General features: G+C 38.5%; 2 protein-coding genes across 6 annotated transcripts in view; one reads left to right on the top strand and one right to left on the bottom strand.

The window, feature by feature from the left end:
• The window catches only part of FAM117B (family with sequence similarity 117 member B), a 130016-nt gene extending 121601 nt beyond the window's left edge, over positions 1 to 8415 (top strand). The window contains exon 8 of the mRNA XM_039470100.2: positions 4050 to 8415. Within this exon, the coding sequence (XP_039326034.1) occupies positions 4050 to 4368 (319 nt within the window). The 3' untranslated portion in view covers positions 4369 to 8415. The remainder of the gene's footprint in view (positions 1 to 4049) is intronic.
• A 5479-nt stretch (positions 8416 to 13894) lies between these two features.
• The window catches only part of ICA1L (islet cell autoantigen 1 like), an 82185-nt gene continuing 74016 nt past the window's right edge, over positions 13895 to 22063 (bottom strand). For 3 of the 5 annotated variants that reach the window (XM_074399248.1, XM_074399249.1, XM_074399250.1), the window contains one exon: positions 14625 to 16993. In XM_074399248.1, coding sequence (XP_074255349.1) covers positions 16878 to 16993 — 116 coding nt within the window. In that variant the 3' untranslated portion in view covers positions 14625 to 16877. Of the gene's footprint in view, positions 16994 to 22063 lie in introns of all 5 variants that reach the window. The other 2 variants (XM_074399246.1, XM_074399247.1) reach the window with 1 other exon arrangement.

The following is a 22063-nucleotide window of genomic DNA, read 5'->3' as shown; positions in this document are numbered from 1 at the left end:
TATCCTGTGGTACCTGCCTTAGACTATTGCATTTGGAAAGTTTCTGAGGACTCAGTGTCTGAGCTATGTACTACTACATTATTTATCTTTAAAGGGAGGGAAGAAAAGACAGAGGGGGTGTGTGAATATGTGTCTGTCTGTAGATAGATCAAAGAAACATAAGATAGACCCTAACATATTACATGGTTTTTTGTTTTGTTTTGTTTTTGAGACAAAGTTTCACTCTTCTCACCCCGGCTGGAGTGCAATGGCACTATCTTGGCTCACTGCAACCTCTGCTACCTGGGTTCAAGCAATTCTCCTGTCTCAGCCTCCTGAGTGGCTTGGATTACAGGCACCTGCCACCACACCTGGCTAATTTTTGTATTTTTAGTAGAGACAGGGTTCCAGCATGTTGGCTAGGCTGGTCTTGAACTCCTGACCTCAGGTGGATCCACCGCCTCCGCCTCCCAAAGTGCTGGGATTACAGGCATGAGCCACCATGCCTGGACATACTGCATGTTTTATGGCACATTGATCTGTTAGTAGAAGGTAAACCTATTCTTCTTTTTTTTTTTTTTTAATGTAATGTTTATTATAATTTTCCTGGTAGAAAGACTATAACACACAAAAAATAATATTTCAATTATGTTTTAAAGACAAATTAGCAGTAGTAACTAAAAGTGGTTATCTAAGAAGTAATTTTAACCTTTTGACAATAAAATTTACTCAAAGTCTTTTTAAAAAATTAGTCTTTGTCCTAAATTTGTCAAAATTAGCGCAATAATCACTGCACATACTACCATTAAAGCAAAGGTAGATTGTTGGTCCCAATATAAAATTTTAGCTTCTTTAGCCATTCTTTAAAGAATTACTTTTCTTACTAAGTCTTACTTTTGGCTTAAAGTACTAACTCTGACCTGAACTTGGGGGTTGGGATGGGGTAAGGAGGGATCTCTGATTTCTAGAAATATTTACCTGAAAGAAAATAGGTAGTTGGATTTGGGCCCAAAAAGGGAAAAACCAGAATTTTTACTTCTGTCTCCATATTCTTTATGATAACAGCACATAGCATAGCCATGTCAGCTGCACCTAGTAAGTCCTTTTCAGTGAAGTTAAATATACTCTTTCCTGATGCCAGCTAATGAAGTTCTTCCTTAGATTTTTTTTCTTTTTTTGAGACAGAGTCTCACTCCGTCACCAGGCTGGAGTGCAATGGTGCAATCTCGGCTCACTGCAACCTCCACCTCCTGAGTTCAAGCACTTCTGCCTCAGCCTCCCAAGTAGCTGGGACTACAGGGGCATGCCACCACACCCGGGTAGTTATTATTATTATTTTTTTTAGTAGAGACGGGATTTCACCGTGTTAGCCAGGATGGTCTTGATGTCCTGACCTCATGATATACCCACCTCAGCCTCCCAAAGTGCTGGGATTACAGGCGTGAGCCACCACACCTGGCCTTGATTCTTAGACATTATGGCTTCTTTGCAATATAGAGTCTTTTTTTTAGTTATATCTACTTTGAGACACAATCCTTTTGGAATAACTGCTTAAGAAATAAAATTTTAAAAACAGTTCTGAGATTGTATTTTTTAAATATGTATGGTTCGTAAGTTGAAGAATGCTTTGAAATGATGTTAGTATTCGCAGCTTCCACTAGCATACGTGTAGGTCACATATCCTCGGGTCGGTAATGTTTTTCTTGGGTAATGCACTTTTAGAAGCTACAGAGGTTAGGAAAGTGATTCTTGGTGGCTTGGGGTAATGACAGGAACAAGGCACAAGGAGAGTGTTTTTGGTGCTTTATGTTGTCTTGATGTTAATGCTTTGTTTCTTTCTGATCAGTTAGACAAGTTATTACTGTTGACATTATTTTGTGTGAGTCTGTTTTATATTGTAAGTCTGTTTTCATGACAGCAGCAAGAAAGTAAAATCGTTTTTCAATTCCTGTCATTAAAAAAACAATTCCAGATCAAGAACTTTTATCTAAGTCAGGAAGTTTGTACTTCAGAAATGTAAAGTTTCATCCCAGAGACCTATTAGTGGCCACATGTCTTAAGTCATTTTTAAGAAGATAACTTCAAACAAGTAAGTTAATTAAAAATCTAGGCTTCATTTAGATGGAATGTTAAAATTAACTAGCCTTTTCTTTTTCTACAAGAAGTTTTTCATTCTACAAATATGAAAGTTAACTTCGATAATTCTGTCTGCATAGGAAAATTCAAGCATTATTTAATTATGGAAACATAACCTCAACTTCCTCAAGTTCAGTGTATTGAAAATCATGCTCTCAGATGATAAAAATAGAAGGGTGTGTGTTGTTCTTAATCAGTAACATATCCAGATAGGCTTGTGGCACTGAAAGTATTCAACTTATTAAGTTTTCATTGTATTCAACAAAGAATAGTGCCCCCATAGAACGTAACTTACATGATATATTTTTCTTTGTTCTGAACTGTTATATTTGCCAAAGCTATCCATAGTGTTCACTATTAATAAAACGTGCCCGTCTAATCATTGTCTACTTGGAACACATATTTTTTTTGGTGCCCACTCCCCGTCTGCTGTTTACTCATTCTTCAAAATCCAGCTCGGAGGATGACTACGAAACAAACCTTTGTTATCACCTGTTAGATTCTCTTGTCGAGGTCTTACCCTCTTCTGTGCTCTGGACATCTTTGGCAGTCTGTCTGGTAAAAGCTTGTGGATCCCATCTCTGAATAATGTTTTAACTGCATAATACACGCAAGAGGATAAAGGAAGCTAATTATGTTGAAACAGTTCTCTACCCATCACTCTTCACCCCACAAGAACTATAAATTCAGTCCACCTCGTCCTGTGGATTGTTTCAACTTTGTGTCCTCAGAATTTAGTGCATATTTGGCACACTTAGATTTTTATTGAACTGATTTAGATTTATTTTATTGAGACAGGGTCTCGCTTTGCTACCCAGGCTGGAGTGCAGTGGCCCAGTTACGGCTCACTACAACCTCCACCTCCCAGGGTCAAGCCATTATCCCACCTCAGCCTCCCAGGTAGCTGGGACTACAGGTGCATGTCACCACACCAGCTAATTTTTTTTTAAAAGGCTTTTATAGAGATGAGGTCTCACCATGTTGCCCAGGCTGGTGTAGAACTCCTGGGCTCAAGTAATCCTCCCTGCTCAGACTCCCAAAGTGCTGGAATTACAGGCATGAACCACCACGCAGGCTGATTTAGATTTTATTGTCTTGGAAGAGAGGATAATCCACCTAAGTCTTGATTGATTTAGGTTCTTCGACCTTAATTTTGCTTTAATTTTGTGGCATTTCCATGTTAACTTTAATAACATCTTTTTTTATACTTTTAATTTTCATGAAATACCATTAATGCCAATATGTTTTTCAACAATTTGGGTTAATTTTCAGGAGGACCTAGGACAAGGGAAGAATTTTCCTTTAATAAAAACTTTCAAAGCAAAGGAGTTTTTATTTTTATTTCACATTTACATTATATTGCTCAGAAAACTATCATGGTTAACTCAAAGAACTGTTTCAATCAAAGAGATTTTTATAAGCACTTGAAGATAAAACCCATGCCTACCATAATTTAGTCATGCAGTGGTGGAACTTAACAAAAGACAGACATTGTATGTCTTTAATTTCCTTGCTGTCTCCCTCCAGTATACTACAGACCTTAGAAAAATCATGGCACCATACATAAAGGCATACATGTCTTTAAACATCTAGATTTTCTTTTGTTATAGGAAATTTATTATTCCCTTGATTGTCTTAGCTCTTCATTCACATGCAGTGCTCGTCAGCCTGAGCCACCTGCATGGTAATGGGGCTCTTGAGGAAACTGAAAGCAGCAGTGATGATGAGGACTTCTTGCACTCTAAGATGCATATGTTGAATCATATGTCAGATAGCACTTTGGTCCTTAGTGTTTGAAGCTTTTGATAGAGCTTGAGTTTTATTTTCCTTTTCTGTGCTGTAAGTTAACTGTGTTTTAAAAATAAAGCTTGTTTCCAAGCTTTTTTTTTAAGTTCAGTGACTAAAAAGCATTGGGTTGTCTGTTCTGTGTTTAGGCCAAAACAGCTTCATGAAATCCCAGCCTTTTATTGTCCTGACAAAAACAAGGTGAATTTCATTCCTAAAAGTGGATCTGCTTTCTGCCTCGTCAGCATCCTCAAGCCACTCCTTCCCACTCCTGATCTTACACTCAAGGGCTCTGGCCACAGCCTGACAGTCACCACTGGCATGACCACCACTCTCTTGCAGCCTATTGCTATGGCCTCCCTGTCTACAAACACAGAGCAAGACCGAGTCTCTCGAGGAACAAGTACAGTCATGTCATCAGCTTCTCTACTCCCACCACCAGAACCAATTGAGGAAGCTGAAGGATAGGTTACAGTGCTACGTGGCTCTTGTTCTGAGAAATTGGGAACCTCCTCAGATCACTGGATTCTGATGGCATCGTGCGCTTCTGGTCAGCTGTGATGTGCTCCAGCTCTCCAGTGACATGTGATGGTGAGGCTTCTGGAAGAAAGGATCCCCCGTGATGGCTCTGCCCCACTCGTGAACGCCAACCCTCAGTGCTTAGCCTGCTTTTTATCAAAGCACTGATTGAAACAAGAAAGGTCTCATTCTTTACCTTTGGAGAGACAATATCACATTGTTTTCGAATTAGACTTCTTTAAAACACACACACACAACTTTGGAGAGACAATAAACACACACACACTATCCTTGCAAGAGACAATACACACACACACACACACACACACACACACACACACACACACACACACACACCCTTGCAAACATGATTCCTAAAGGGAGATGTGACTGATGCTGCAGGAACCATCTTTTCTATGAAAATGACTATTTTATAATATACCAATGTTACATTTTCTGAAACGTAGCAAAACAGGATGTTCAAAAGATTCTTTGGTGGCCTCTTTCTTGTTGCTTTCTAGATGTGTGCTTTTCTCAGCTGTTTTCAGCTTTGGGACCAAAGGGATTGTTGACGTTTTCCCAGCAATCTTAATCTCATGACTATGAGATTAAGGATTAATCTCCCAAACAAGGATTGATAGGTAAATGCATTGAACACGTATATATAAAAAGATAAAAAGCAATATTTGTATATTATGTGATTTATGTTTTTTGATGTCAAAAGTTTGTGCTTTGGGTGATATATTTGTATAACTGCTGTTTTCTTCACTACTATACACATTTCACCTTGTGGTCAGAAAATTGTAGTCTGAATACAAGTGCTTTAATATGTTCTCACCCATATTGGAACTTGATTTAAAAGTCAGTGAGCCAAAAGGAAACTATCCAGTGTTGATTGCTATCTAAGAGTAAGGAGCCCCGTTGGTTTTCTGTGATATATACACACACACACATATATCACACACTCTCCCTTCCTCACCACAGGTGTCATTCTACCTTTAATCATCACTGTATCATAGCCCCAAGAGATCCTGAAATGGCTGTGCATGGATTTCCTCCTTTGCCCTTGTGATGTTGTTGTCTTGTGGATTTGGTCGGGCTAGTAGTTTGCCAGGAGTGTAATCCAGTGGATAGTGATCCGAACTGTAGCCGCAGAATCCTGTGACCGACATTTTCTTTGTGGTGGTGGTTGGCCTTGAGATTTGTTGCCTACAGATTTTGCTAATTTACCCCCTAATACTTCACATAGTGTGGAAAATAGACAAGAAGAACTTGAATATGAATGATAAGCACCTTTGAAACCTCCATACAGTTTTGGATTTGGGCTCATCCTAATACAAATCACTGCCAATATCACATGATATCAGTATTTGATTTCTGGGTATGTGGTAGTGAGATTAAGGAGCAGCTCTTTTTTTTTTTTTTTTAAGATGGAGTTTTGCTCTCGTCCAGGCTGGAGTACAAAGGTGCAATCTCAGCTCACTGCAGCCTCTGCCTCCCAGGTTCAATTAATTCTCCTGCCTCAGCCTCCCAAGTAGCTGGGATTACAGGCATGTGCCACCATGCCCAGCTAATTTTTGTATTTTTAGTAGAGACGGAATTTTACTGTGTTGGTCAGGCTGGTCTTGAACTCTTGACCTCAGGTGATCTGCTTGCCTCACTCTCCCAAAGTTCTGAGATTACAGGTGTGAGCTACCACACCTGGCTAGGGAGCAGCTCTTTTTAAAAGTAAGTTTCAGCAAACTATTGAATAAAAGTATCCTTTTAATATCTTCATATATGACCTTATGATGCAATAACTTACTGTTCCTATACATACTAATATAGGTAGAAAGAAGTTTTTAAATCCTTATAAAAAGGATTCAGTTTAGAAGATTAATATGTCAACTTATCCAGACATATTCTATCAAGGAAAACCTAGTGGGTAGCAATAAATCTGAAAGGACTTCTTATATTCATGTACCTTTAAAACATCTAAGTAATTTAAAATAATCCCCGTTGAGTTTTAAATTGAGACCTATTGAGGTAAATCAGATAAATTCAAACATCTGAATAAATCTGTCAGGTTTTAGGTGGTAGGATGGATGAACTTTGGTACTTTCTCCATCCAAAAAACTATTTGGAACAAGTATGTTATGGCTTCTCAGTTATTAAAAGCTCAGTTGTTTGGAGTCCACAATTTCTCACTGCGAGCCTTGATATTTTGCCTTTCTTTCTTATGCATTATAACTTGACTATCACCACTGAGTATCTGCTGTATCAGAGTTCAGAAGAAAAGGTAAAACTGAAATCAGAATGGGGGTAGAGGAAGTTAAAAAAAAGTTATTTAAAAAGAACCCTCAGTTTTTTGATTACTTGAATTTTATTCAATCTGTGTTCTTGGCCTTGCACTTCCTTCCTCTTCCATCTCCATCTCTGCTAGTGACAGTGGCATTTTAGAACTAGAATGCCACCCTGTAAAGAGGTTTTCCGTTTTGCTCTGTTGTGCATTTTTGTCTAATTCATCTCTTTCTGTGGAGTTTCATATATCTTTAAAGTAACTTAAAATTGGAATGGAAGAACAAGTTTCAGAATTATTTACAGTCTTATAAATAGAACGTCTAGTCTAATGTTTGGTTGTAAGGAGAATGTGAATTTGCAGGTAAATGAACTGTATGGCAACCAGACAGATCCCTGGGGTTTGGGAGAAATAGAGCTTGAGATTTGAAAAAAGGTACAAGGTACAAAACAACTCTAACTGCCAGTGCCAAAGGGCTAATTTTTAAGCATGTAAGCTTTATCACAGTCTTGAAAAAATATTAACCATAGGTTCCTTCAGCTGTTTTATTTAACCCTTAGTTCCCTGGTGTTTTTTTTTTTTTAATGGGTCTCCAGCTTTCCAGTGAAATGTGATACTACTCTCAATAGAATGCATAATGTTGGTTTCTAAAATTACACTTTATAGTTGTTATTCTGTAGAAAACTGTACAGAAGGTAAATAGAATAGCTTCAATGGGAATATAATTTAAAATTTTTTAATTTTATAAAAATGTACTTCCATTGCATTAAAAGAAATGGGTAGCATGTATCTTTCAGAGAAAGGAGCTATTCTTTGGTTATTCACTTTGTCAAATCTTAGTTTTTTTCTTGATTCTTAAACAATTTCTCTGTGATGATAAAAATTACATAAATTTACTGTTTCTGATCGTGCCTAAGTCTATTACTTGTCATGGCTTTTGTAAGCAACTATGTTTAAAAAATACCAGTTTTGCCTCTTTTGGTTATATGTGGTAAGCATGATGTCAAGATTAGTTTTGAACTAGATTATTCAATTTGTTTTATGTTTCTTATACTTAATACTTATGACCACAGGCCAAATCAGTCTTAGAAGGTGCTCTTGCTAACTGTGGAATATCAGACAACATGGAAGTCCTTTTTCTCTGCTTTCAGTGGTTGGCTTTTACTGGAAAAAAAAAGTGTTAAAAAAAAAAAGACAAAATTTATAGCTTTCACTATGTCCAAGACTAGGACTGAGTTATAAAGATTTTCTTTTGTGAAGGAAAGTAAAATTTGCCACTGCTGCATTTACTTTACTATTGTAAACTTAAGTTTCATTCCTTAGTGCTTGGAATTTTGATGTCTCAAAACCAGATGAGTGGAAGTGTTGAATCTGCAAAATAAAACTAAGAATGCTTAACTTTGCACTTTAAGGTTTAAGTTTTACCCTGACCAAATTGATGATCAGCAGAGCAGCCCCGAACAGCATTTTGTTTATACAGTCTTGTTGAAGAATAGGATTTTTTTAACTCTTCATTTGTCTCTGTTGAAGCTATGTAAATCTTTTTAAAACACACTTTAAAACATTTTGTTATTCTGACAGTTATCTCAAAAAACAGCATTTCCAATGGTAATGGGTATTGTTCCGCTGTACTTATGTATTCCCTGTACCTGAACACTTGTTATTGCCTCACAAGAAAATAGAACTTTTATGTTTAAAATAAAGTCTGTTCTTCTTGAGTTTTTTCTGTGAATTTTTATGAATACTGTCTCAAATTCAAATTACATCCATTTTTGGACTCGTTATCTAGCTTTTTCTTTTTTTTTCTTTCTTTTTTTTTTTTTTTTGGCTTTTAAGTGGTATATTGGTTTTCTCAAGCTAATAGAAAAATAATGTGTTTATGTTCAACAGCAGGTTCCTTGCTCCCTCTCACTCGCCCTAGATCTGAAAGTACCTGCTCTTTGTGGTAAGTGCTAAGCACACATTAAAATATAAGCAGCACACTGAGAGATAGCTATGTGTGGGCAATTCACTACTTCACAGTTTTGTTAGAGGTAACTTAGCTGGGGCAGTCACTTAAATTCATTATAAAGTGCATACAGAGGAGTTTTTTTGTTTTGTTAATTCTTGGTAATTCAGCCATATTATTTGTGACAGTGGCTTATATATGCAAGACAGTTGTTCAATTTCAGAGGACAGTTCAGTTTCAAGGGTTTTGCCTGTATCCACAGAACAGCTGGTCAGAAGACTACACTAACTTGCAGGGACACATTTTAAGTGACATAAAAAAGTCACCACAGTAATCTGGTCACCAAGTTAAATTTTTTGTTTGTTTTCAGACAGAGTTCTCTGCTGTGTTGCCCAGGGTGGAGGATAGTGGCACAGTCACAGCTCACTCAGCTCACTGTAGTCTCAAGCACCTGGACTCAAGGGATCCTCCTGCCTCAGCCTCCCAAGTGGCTGGGACCATAGGTATGTGCCACCATGCCTGGCTGGCTGGCTATTTATTTATTTATTTAAGAGACAAAGTCTTGCCACATTGCTTAGGCTGGTCTCAAACGCCTGGCCTCAAGTGATCCTCCCACCTCTGCCTCACAAAGTACTGGAATTATAGGTATGACCCATTGTGCCTAGCCTGTTAAAATTTTTGAAATATTTCTGAGGGAAAAAATTAGCCAGTTTAGGGATAGCTAATATATTTACACAATAATTTAACAGTATCAAATGCAAAGAGAATCTCTAAAATTGACACGTGAAGTTTTCTCCCTTTCTTTCTCAGTATTCCCCCACCTCCACCTTTAAAGAGTTTGAGAAAAGCAAATATGTGACATACAGTCCTTGTAGCCTCTTCATAGTGTTGGTGGGGGCACGGGGAGGGAGATACTCTAACCCCGAAGAATGGGGAAAATGACCCTGGAGGTGCAGTGAGTCTATGGTTCAAATAAATATCGTGAACCCAAAGAGTTTTGAGGAAGAGCGATTTATTAGAAAGAAAGAAGACAGCCCCCACGCTGTCGTGGGAGGGGATCCAGAGAAGGAATCTGTTCAGGTAGGAGCCCCTGAAGTTTTAACCCTTGAGTTATTCCCTCCCCATTCATGTTCTTGTCCAATGAGGAGTTCTTTCAAACTTCTTCTGGATTGATTGATCTTTGACTCTGATACTGGATTGGCTACTTGTTTTACAACCCTAAGTCACAGAGCCCCCTCCTCCAAGAGCTTTCAGGGGAATTTGGGAAAGCCCTACCTGGCTTTCCCACTCATGGGAAGATCAGACAATTCTACCTGGCCCATGTGGAGTGGGTGCTCAAAGAGCCCCAGCTGCCTGGGAATCTGGCAAATTCCTGCATTTGAAACTCCTCTGGTCTCAGCATGGAGGCCTGAAGTTGGTGCTCAAAGAGTCCCAGCCTCCGGAGGTAGGAGCGGGAAAATTCTTGCATTTGAAACCCCTCCCCTAGCGGACTCAGGAAGAGAAGTGTCTTTAACAGAATCCCTCCATAGCACTTCCCTGCTAATGTGTAACAGATACTGTTTTTTTTTTTTTTTTTTTTTAACTTTGCTAAGATTAGGTGTGCTTTTAAAATATATATATTTAAATTCCTAGTAGAATACAGTATGATAATACCAATAGCCCTTGGAGCTCTTTGATTCAGTGTTTTCCAAACTGTTTGGGTCTTGAAATGAACTAAATGGGTTCAACTAACTTTTTAAAAAATGAAGCAGAATAGAAAACATAAGTATATTCATACATAAGGAGAGTATTTTTCACGTGTAAAACTTTTGTTAGAGATACATACATACATATGTCCTAGCTTGTAGTGTAAAAAGCATTTCTTATTGAGGGTTGTATTAAAATGATGTGAAGAATATTGCTGTAGCTACTGTCATTTAGGTTTGTCTGGTATCTTTTTTTTTTTTTTTTTTTTTTTTGGGTGAGATAAGAGTCTTGCTCTGTTGCCAGGCGCCAGGCTGGAGTGCAGTGGCATGATCTTGGCTCACTGGACCCTCCACCTCCTGGATTCAAGCAATTCTCCTGCCTCCGCTTCCGGAGTAGTTGGGACTACAGGTGTGTGCCACCACGCCCAGCTAAGTTTTGTTTTTGTTTTTGTTTTTGTTTTTTTCAGTAGAGACGGGGTTTCACCGTGTTGGCCAGGATGATCTCAGTCTCTTAACCTCGTGATCTGCCCACCTTGGCCTTCCAAAGTGCTGGGATTACAGGCGTGAGCCATCTCACCTGGCCTGTTTGGTATCTTAAGGCAGAGATGAGACTGGAGTCTTCAAGACATTGTTTCTACTGCCCTTTAATACATAGCTCCAAAATTCCTAGGTTTTATAAAAACAAACCAAAAAACCCAGAATACTTTCATCAATTTCTATCATCCTCAAACTGAGAATGTATCTCCATATATTCTAACTTTGACTTTATGCACTAGTTTAGATTAGTCTTGCTAAATCATTGTTTTATAGAAGACTATCATGAAGGCTCTGATAGTTAAAAAGCAAGAGTATAACTATTTGTCTCAATTCTGTAAAGTAATTCTTTTTCCGATCATTGGGATAATCGAGAGGAGAAACAGAGAAAGTCCTAGATTTAGGGCCACAATTTGGGTGCTAGTTCTGGCTCTGATGCCTAATGTTCATGGGATCTTGGGCCAAGAAGTCACCGTTGTTAAACTGTTTTACTTGTGTGATTAAAGAAATGCTGACAATAGTGCTATCACGTAGGAAATATGAAAATATAAAACTGTAAGCAAACATTTATCTTCCTTCATATTTTGTCAGGTAAGTTTATTCATTCTGTAGGAGAGCCAGTGGTTTTGGTTCTGGAAAGTGTTCTCAAAATTCATTTTAGCTTGTAAGGTTTAAAATTGTCAAAGATAAACTGAAATTGTAATAAAAACTGATAATGCCTATTGATAGCTTACCAAATGTCGGACACTTTATGTATTACTTTTACTCTAATCTTTATAATAACCCTTTGAAGCCAGATACTGCTATTTGTACTATCATAGAGATAACAAAATTGGAATTAGGTTAACTTTTCCATGGTCATACATCTGGGAGATGTCAGAAACTGGCTTTGAACCAAGTCCGACTTTGGAATTCAGTTAATTATGAAGTCTTGCTGCTGCTTTGCTTGCACCAGTGACACTGATAAAATAAAGATGTTAGTGTCATTGCAGATGTGACATTGGGCCACACTGCCTTGTTGTTCTTTGTGATCCTCTTCATTGCTACAGCTGCTGACAGCTTAGTTCAGAGGGTCAAAAGAAAGGAGCTGGTTAGTTATTCAGCTCCTAACCAAGGACGTTAGTGACAGACATTCTTAAACTCTCAGGTTTTTAATGTTGCTATAGCTGCAGAAAATAAAATACTTTAATTTCGGGAGCACAAAAAATTGGGGGAGCACATCTTTTAGGGAGGCAAAAACTAACTTCAGTCACATTTCTGGTGGATTTTTTAATTCATCTGGCTTTTTTGAGAGAAACACTTAAGAGAGTTGGTTTTTAAATCTCTTTGACTTGGTATGCCCATTTTAGAGAGAGAGGACAGTAAAATCATCTGGATCACAATTCAAGTGTGTGCTTGAAGGCACTACAAAAACATAAGCAAAACTATGTTAATAGTGGATATTTCTAGATGTGCTATGGCTGATTTTTTTCTTCTAGAAGATACTGCTTTAAAATGGGGAAAAAAGAAACAACTTTTTCATGTTTTTTGTGTGTGATTTTTTTTTTTTTAGGTGATTGTCAGTGAGGTGTAGCCACAAGAGATACCACAGGAGAGACACAGGAAAACAAGTTGTATTATACTCACAGGCCCTAGAGAGATGGTCACTGCATGCTGAGAGGGGGTCACCTGGGAGGAGCTCAGCCAAGCAGGTGGGGAGCAGAGTAGGCCTTAAGACATGAGCAGGAGCCTTCAGATTAGGGAGAAGCGCACAAGAAAAAGTGAGAATTTCACTGGTGCATTTAAATGTTAACTAGGTCATGGTGAGGGCAAGGTAGCAAGAGAGACTTGTGGCAGGGGCCACCCACATCACACTGGGCCAAGTGCTCACAGCTTGTTTGTGGAGATGTTGAGGCAGCAAGAAAACAAGAAGTTTAAAACATACAGTACAAATCTAAAAACATACATTGCAAAATCTTACCCAAGACACCAGTCACAACTTCATCTCCTTTTTGTATTTACTCTTTGGCCAATCGTGGTTGATTTACACCACTGAGTGAAGAACCATGGCTTGACTTTAAATGCCAAGGACAGTTTGTTTTGAACTCTTCAGTAGTCTTTTAAATGGTACAGAAAAGATGGAAAAATAGTTTATGTTGTCTTCTGGATGTGACCCATCCTGACCAACCATTTTTCTTCTCATCTTGTCCCACAGGGTTTGCCATGTTTAAACACTTTACTGTTGCTTTCAGTTCTGTTGAATTAATATTTTAAAGGTGATTTTTCCTTCCTAATTTTTTTTTCTGAAATTCTGGGACTGCTTCATTGCTCAAGGTAGAGAAATGCAGGGCCCTGCCAACACTATGGAAGACAAAAATAACTGAATCAATTCTGGCTCTTTTTATTCTTGCCTTCAATAAGTAAGATTACATACTGTGGCTTATATTTAATTGTTTGTGTCTAGGCTCAGATTTTTGATAGTTTATAGCTTTTGTTACTGAAAGTACTTATAGAAATAACATACATTATGTAATTTCCCATATCTTACATAGTTCCCTTCTATGTGAAATAAATTAGTCTCACAAGGATTTTTTTTTTTTTTTTTTTTAAAGACAAGAATCTCGCTCTGTCACCCAGGCTGGAATGCAGTGGCCTGATCTTGGCTCACTGCAACCTCTACCTCCTGGGTTCAAGTGATTCTCCTGCCTCAGCCTCCCAAGTACCTCAGATTACAGGCAACCATCACCACGCATGGCTAATTTTTATATTTTTAGTACAGACAGGGTTTCACTATGTTGGTCAGGGTGGTCTCAAACTCCTGACTTCAAGTGATATGCCCTCCTTGACCTTCCAAAGTGCTGGGATTACAGGTATGAGCCACCACCCCTGGCCTAACAAGGATATTAATTGCCCTAGTTTTTTTAATTTTCCCATGCCCACCATATTATCAATTCAATGTAGGTTGCTAATATTGTGATCTTGAGGTAAAACTCAAGTTTTTGAATAGGAAAACAGTAATTATATTTGTATTAAGCTCTTCAGGAAACAAACTTTTGTTTTATGCCATCTTGCAATCTTTATTAAAAGAGGCTCAGAAAAATAGAGCACATTTAAACTTCCTTCATTCTAATGCTGTAAGACCTCTACATTTCTAGATGGTCTATACAGATACATGAAATATTTATAGTTGAAATACAAAACACTTTTTCAGTGTGCAAATACTGAAACCTGTTTCATTTAAATACAGTTTGTTTCTAATCATATCGATGTTCTACAATTTAATGAAGGATTTCAAAAAAATACAAAATTACACCAATCTGATCTTATTATGCCCTGGTATTCCTGACTCTCCCAAAACATGGTTGTAGATACACTAGGCAAAGTTTAGCTCATCCAGTGTTTTTAAAGCTCAAACACATTCTTACCCAGTATAAAGTAAGTACAGATATTTCTCCCCATTTAAAATACCTATTTTGAGGGTTGTTCTCAGCCTGCCATTGGTTAAGGATAATTAATTTACTTCTTATTGAATGGATTATCTAGATTGAAACAAAAAGCAACCAGTCATTCTGTATTGTGTGCTTATCCATCCTTTCCCTCCTTTCTTCAGTGTGGTGGTTTTTAATATTAGCAATGTTGGTTTAATAGAGCAAAATTTCTCTTTCTGACCAGAGAATTGCTGAGCTTCAAATAACTAATCTTGAGAAAATATGAATATGGTTACCTTTATCTTAAAGTTATTGATATGCTCTTCAAAAACAGTGGTTAGACTTGTTGGAAGTTTTTTTTTTTTTTTTTTTTTTTTAATTTTTTCTTCTTTTTAAGATGGGGTTTCACCATGTTGGTCAGGCTGGTCTTGAACTCCTGACCTCAGGTGATCCGGCAGACTTGTCGGAAGTTATAACGACTTGCTAAGGAACTTAATGTTGCTCTGGGTTAAATGGAAAACATATACTCTGTTGAAAGAAGAAATGTTACAGAAACTAGTAACTGAATAATAAAAGTCCCTTGTAAGTTTCTAATGGGGAGAAACTCTGCTTTTGGAAAACTGAGGGTGTTCCTAGGATGGACTTCGGGTTTCTGCTTTTCCTGCTCATTAAAGTGTCTGTCTGTATCAGAGAATAGGGACTGCCTTGCATGCATGTGAGGGAGATAAACGAATATCCCAGAACTAATGCATTAGCACGGCGACCACTGCAAAGAAAAATGGTACAAACTCTCAAGACATAAAGTTAGCATTTTTTGAGGCACTCAAAAGTTGAGAGCACCAGAGTCACCATGGGTATAGAATTCAGATTGGGATTCATAATCATGATCTTTCTATTGGAACTTGGCAGAACAATGACAGTATTGCATTCTGGGAAATTTAACTGATTATAAAGGAAGACAGTACTTCTGAAAAGATAAATAAATAATGACTCATGAGGAATAATATTGTGAAAAGATTTTAAGAAAAGACTTCATACCTTTTTTCTGAGTTGATGTTTCTGACCCTTAGATAAGGTTGTTCCAGCCTATACAATCCTTGGCCATTTAGAGCTTGTGGGAAGTTACTATTGTAGATGACTGTGAATGGGAGGTGGACTATGTTTTACCTACTCTGGTCCAATGTTTTATACATACCATGACTTGAACATCACAGGCAATTCTCTTCTAAGTAAGCATGTTTAGAATAGGACTAAGAGCACATGGAAACTACGGTGAATAACTTAGTCAAAACGTCTTACGGAAATGCAATGGACTGGATGACAAACATAAAACACTTGGGAAACTGCTTCAAAATTAAAGGGTGGCTAAGAAAAAGGACAGGAAATTGAGTGATTGACATGTGTGTACTGTAGCTATGTTTTTATGAGCTTACACTAACTTCCATTAAATAGACTTACCCTGTAATACTTAGGTTCTAAACCCTGTAGGGGTAACAGATTTTAATAATCGAAGAGAGCCTCAGATAATGTCACCCACAGAAAGAGGGAAGTAGAAAAATGAGACATTCCCTTATTGATCACACAGAGCTTTCTGTATCTGTGCCAGAAAGTATTCTGGGTTAAATTATGTCACAAAATATACAAATAGATGTACGAATAAGATGTTCATAAGTGTCTCCTCATTCAGATAGAAATTTCCAGGTATTTCAGGACTACTACTGCCAGTTGCTTAGGGAATATTCCCCCCCTCATTTTATTTTCAGTAATAATATGAATACTGCATAATAGCATAATAATATATAGCAAGTGTATGCAAGAGTGGGTCTGAAGACACTTGCCCAAGTCTTAAGTATTACTACACATTCTGAGGTTTAGGAGATGGGAAGATAGATTTTTCTGTTTCTACAGAGGATGGGCTTAGCAAATTAATTACCCTGCTACTTCCCCTTGAAGATTTAATAATGGAATTAGAAAGTGTCCATTATTTTGTATGAATTTAAAAAATTACATTTTAGCCTCCAAATGAAAAAAAAAAAAACAAGTAGCAAGTTTCTCTGTGACTTCATTAAAGCAAACTGAGTTCTCAAATCTTATTCTACCTCTCTAACCCAAAACAAAGCTGATCTGGTTCTAATGCTATTTTCTAAAACAGAAAATACTCCCTGCCACTATGTCATTCAAAAACTGACCCCAAACTACTACCCAATTTACATGCTATTTTTTTTAATCCACATATAAAATTTTTATCTCACAGCCAGCAAGGCAACTTAAAGATAAAAGGGTTTCCAAAGAAATAAGCTCAACTCCATATTGACAGAATTATTCCTAGCCGTTATTTTGACATAAATTCCAGTATCTAAATATCGCAGACTCCGTAGTTTCTAATATTTTCCACATAGTACTAACAGCTGCAAATCCAAGATATGAAAGATGTACTTAACCTATTCAAATGTGGTCTTTACCATCTGTCTAAAGTTGGCTGACAGGTGTTATATTCAGATACACCATGCTTTTGTGTGTGGGTTCCAATATAAACTCCTTTCCACAAAGGAAATATGTTGCAAAATTGATATCTCAAGGCCGTTGAAGTGACATTATAACTTCAGTCAAGCATTAAGAAGTTCATCATCTGAATGTCCGATAGCATCTGGGTTTGAAAGTGGATCCAAGTCTGCAAATAGATTGAACCAGGCTGACATGTCTTGGTTACCATTGTTGGTGGCTATTAAAAAAGAAAAAAAACACATTAAAGAGTTTCAGTTTTGAAATCATGTTTTTGTACCACATTTATGATTTTGAATTAGGTGCTTCTTTTGAATTAAGAAAACTGGGCCAGGCGTGGTGGCTCACACCAGTAATCCCAGCACTTTGGGAGGGCGAGGCAGGCAAATCATGAAGTCAAAAGGTCAAGATCAGCCTGGCCAACATGGCAAAACCCCGTCTCTACTAAAAATAACAAAAATTAGCTGGGCGTGGTGGTGCATGCCCCTAGTCCTAGCTACTGGGGAGGCTGAGGCAGGAGAATCACTTGAACCTGGCAGTGAGCAGAGACCACACGACTGCACTCCAGCTGGCAACAGAGAGGGACTCTGTCTCAAAAATAATAATAATCGGCCGGGCGCCGTGGCTCAAGCCTGTAATCCCAGCACTTTGGGAGGCCGAGGCGGGCGGATCATGAGGTCAAGAGATCGAGACCGTCCTGGTCAATATGGTGAAACCCCGTCTCTACTAAAAATACAAAAAAAAGTAGCTGGGCATGGAGGCACATGCCTGTAATCTGAGCTACTCAGGAGGCTGAGGCAGGAGAATTGCCTGAACCCAGGAGGCGGAGGTTGCGGTAAGCTGAGATCGCGCCATTGCACTCCAGCCTGGGTAACAAGAGTGAAACTCCGTCTCAAAAAAAATAAATAAATAATAATAATAATAATAATTATCAATTATAGTTTCTTTAATTTTTTTTTCCCCTCGTAGAAACTGAGATCTCCCTATATTGCCCAGCTCAAGTGATTCTCCCACCTCAGCCTCCGAGAACACTGGGATTATAGGTGTGAACGACTGTTCCTGATTTAGGATAATTTTGAAAGGCAAATGCAGGTAACTTGTGCTTTGCTGAGCCTCCTATATTTAAATAATTGTATGCTGCTCTGAGAAAGGAATTGAGTTAAAAGTGAAAAGGCAAGCAATACTGTAGTCTTCATAGAACATTTAAGATCACTTATAGAAGACTCAGATAAGATTTAAAATTAAAAGTAAACGTTCATATCAAGTAAGAAATGACATTTGTAAACACTGCTCCAAGTTGATTTATGTTTATTATAAAAGTAGTATTACAAAAATACTAGACATAAGGAACAAATTCCACCTTTACTGACACCCTTCCAGTCACTATTCACACCCCCCAACCGCAGAGAATGCTGGGGTAAGTCCCATTCTGGTGTATTACTAACAGTATCACAATAACGTTCATTAGCATATATTTCAGTCAATGGATAGATGCAACATTTCTGTTGGATATGTACTTAGAAGTGGAATTGTTTGGTCACAGGGTATATGTATGTTCCAATTTAGTAGAAACTGCCAGTTTTCCAAATGGCTATTACCTATTTACACTCTTAAAAGCAGTTTTTGAGATTCTAGTTTTTTGTTTTTTTTGTTTTGTTTTGTTTTTTTAAGAAAAAAAAGAATGAAAGAGGGAGAGAGAACAGGAGTCTTGCTTTATTGTTCAGGCTAGAATGCAGTCTAAAAATGGGTATTGAAAACCTCTTTTATACCAATAATTGTGCTTAACAATGGAGACAGGAATGAATAAGGGAGGAAAATAACAAACAAGTAGCCAAACAATATTTCATTTAAACCTATGAAATGCTATGCAATTACTGAGGAGTGATTTACTTCCAATTATGTAGTCACTTTTAGAGTAGGTGCGATGTGGTACTGGTAAGAATGTATGTTTTGTGGATTTGGGGTGGAGAGTTCTATAAATGTTTATTAAGTTTACTTGTCCCGGGTCTGAGTTCAAGTCCTGGATATCCTTGTTAATTTTCTGTCTCGTTGATCTGTCTAATATTGACAATGTGATGTTAAAGTCTCCCATTATTATTGTGTGGGAGTCTAAGTCTCTTTATAAGTCATTAAGAACTTGCCTTATGTATCTGGATGCTTCTGTATTGGGTGTGTATAAATTTAGGATCGTTAGCTCTTCTTGTTGCATTGATCCTTTTACCATTATGTAATATCCTTCTTTGCCTCTTTTGATCTTTGTTGCTTTAAAGTCTATTTTATCAGAGGCGAGAATTGCAATGCCTGCTTATTTATTTATTTATTTATTTATTTATTTGCTCTCCATTTGGTTGGTAAATCTTCCTCCATCCCTTTGTGTTGAGTCTTTGTGTCTCCTTGCATGTGAGATGGGTCTGGATGCAGCATATCGATGGGTTTTGGCTTTTTATCCAATTTGCCTGTCTGTGTCTTTTGATTGGGGCATTTAGTCGATTTAAATTTAGGATTAATAATAATATATGTGAGTTTAATACTGCCATTTGATGCTAGCTGGCTGTTTTGCCCATTAGTTGATGTAGATTCTTCATTATGTTGATGCTCTTTGCCTTTCAGTTATATTTTTGGAATGGCTAATACTGGGTTGTTCCTTTCTATGTGTAGTGCTTCTTTCAGAAGCTCTTGTAAAGCAGGCCTGGTGGTGATGAAATCTCTGAGTACTTGCTTGTTCACAAAAGATTTTATTTTTCCTTCACTTAGGAAGCTTAGTTTGGCAGGATATGAAATTCTGAGTTGAAAGTTCTTTTCTTTAAGGATGTTGAATATTGGCCCCCACTCTCTTCTGGCTTGTAGGGTTTCTGCTGAGAGATCTGCTGTGAGTCTGATGAGCTTCCCTCTGTGGGTAACCTGACCTTTCTCTCTGGCTGCCCTTAGCATTTTCTCCTCCATTTCAACCCTGGTGAATCTGACATTTATGTGCATTGGGGTTGCTCTTCTTGAGGAATATCTTTGTGGTGGTCTATGTATTAGCTGGAGTTGAATATTGTCCTGCCTTACTAGGTTGGGAAAGTCTTCCTGAAAAATAACCTGAAGAATATTTTTCAGCTTGGGTTCACTCTCTTCGTCACATTCAGGTACACCTATCAAACGTAGATTAGGTCTTTTCACATAGTCCCATATTTCTTGGAGACTTTCCTCATTCCTTTTTACCCTTTTTTCTCTAATCCTGTCTTCTTGTTTTATTTCATTGAGTTGGTCTTCGACCTCTGATATCCTTTCTTCTGCTTGATCAATTCAACTGTTAAAACTTGTGCATACTTTGTGAAGTTCTTGTTTTGTGTTTTTCAGCTCCCTTAATTCATTTATATTCCTCTCTAAATTGTCTATTCTCGTTAGCATTTCGTCAAACCTTTTTTCAAGGTTCTTAGTTTCTTTGCATTGGGTTAGAACATGTTCTTTTAGCTCACAGAAGTTTCTTATTATCCACCTTCTGAAGCCTGATTTTGACAATTCATCACACTCATTCTCCATTAGGCGTTGTTCCCTTGCTGATGAGGAGCTGTGATCCCCTGAAGGAGGAGAGGCATTCTGATTTCGGATGTTTTCAGCCTTTTTGCGCTGGTTTCTTCCCACCTTTGTGGATTTATCCACCTGTCGTCTTTGTAATTGCTGACTTTCAGACTGGGTCTGAGTGGATGTCCAGCTTGTTGGTGGTGATGTTATTTCTGTTTCTTTGTTTTCCTTCTGTGGATGCCCCTCCCCCACAGAGCTGGACCTTCCCGGGTTCAGCTGTGCTTGCTGTGAAACTCTTAACCATCAGCGTTTCCAATTGCTGTTTTTTTTTTTTTGGTGGGGGGGCGGGGTGGGACCAGCCAAGCCCGATCACCTGGCTCCCCGCCTCAGAGTCCCCTTTTTTTCTTTTCCTAGTTGAACAGTCGATTCTCTCCCAGGTGCCCCAGTCGCCCGCCAAAAAGGCGCCGGGATCTACGCAATTTCCCATGTGGCAACGGCACCTTTGCAGCACTGGCTAAAACAGTGGCTCTGAGATTCGTGGCACTTTTCTGTCCAGGAATCTCCCGGTTTAGCTACTGGCTTCAGTCCCCTTTTCAATCAGCTGAATGGGCGACTCTGCCTTCCCAGAGCTCCAAACACCAACTAAATGGGCATCCAGTCCCGCATACTCTGCACTGAGAACTGCTGTGCCAGGACACCGGCAAAACAGCCGCGCCGACCAAAAGAGTTGTGCTGGCGACCCGTGGGGCTCCTCTGCTGGGAATCTCCTGGTCCGTAGGCAACAAAAATTCGTCTGGAAGTCTGGCGTCCACTCACTCCCTGCACCTTCACTGGGAGCTGCAATCCTGAGCTACTGCTAATCGGCCATCTTGGATCTTTCTCTGAGATTCTAGTTAACATCTTTTTGTCAATTACAGATGTTCTTTTCTGTTTCATTTTAGCCATTGCAGTAGGTAGGTCTTGGATTACATTTTCCTTTTAATTTGTACTTCCTTAATGACTAATGAAGTGGGGCTCTTAATGAAATAATTTTTTGTGTGTTTTAGATGGAGTCTCTCTGTTGCCCAGGCTGGAGCTCGATCTTGGGTCACTGCAACCTCCACCTCCCGGGTTCAAGTGCCCCAGCCTTCTGAATAGCTGGGATTGCAGGCACCTGCCACTGTACCAGGTAATTTTTGTATTTTTAGTAGAGATGGGGTTTCACCATCTAGGCCAGGCTGGTCTCGAACTCCTTATCTTGTGACTCACCTGCCTCAGCCTCCCAAAGTGCTGGGATTACATGCGTGAGTCAAGGTGCCTGGCCAAAAAAATTTTAAAGCTGTTAAAATTTTTTATTTTAACATAGTCATTCACCTCTGTAATCCCAGCACTTTAGGAGGCCAAGGCAGGTGGATCACTTGAGGTCAGAAGTTTGAGACCAGCCTGGACAACATGGTGAATATCCGTCTCTACCAAAAAATACAAAAATTATTGCTCCCAGGTATCATGGTGTGCCTGTAGTCCCAGCTACTTAGAGGAGGCTGAGGCAGGATAATTGCTTGAATCCGGGAGGTGGAGGTTGCAGGGAACCTAGATTGTGCCACTGCACTCCAGCCTGGGTGACAGAGCATGACTCTGTCTCAAAAAAAAAAAAAATTCAAATTTGTTAGAATTTTTAAGTTTAGTTTTATTGGACCTTCTTGGTGAGAGCTCTTCTTTTTTCCCTAAATTTCTCTTCAAAAGTCAGCCTCAAGAATTACAGGTAATAGTGCCTTTGCTTTTTTGTGTTCATTTCTGAAATTTA

This window comes from Saimiri boliviensis, chromosome 5 (genome assembly GCF_048565385.1).
Source record: "Saimiri boliviensis isolate mSaiBol1 chromosome 5, mSaiBol1.pri, whole genome shotgun sequence".
Lineage (NCBI taxonomy): Eukaryota > Metazoa > Chordata > Mammalia > Primates > Cebidae > Saimiri > Saimiri boliviensis.
This window is presented reverse-complemented; position numbering and strand designations above follow the sequence as displayed.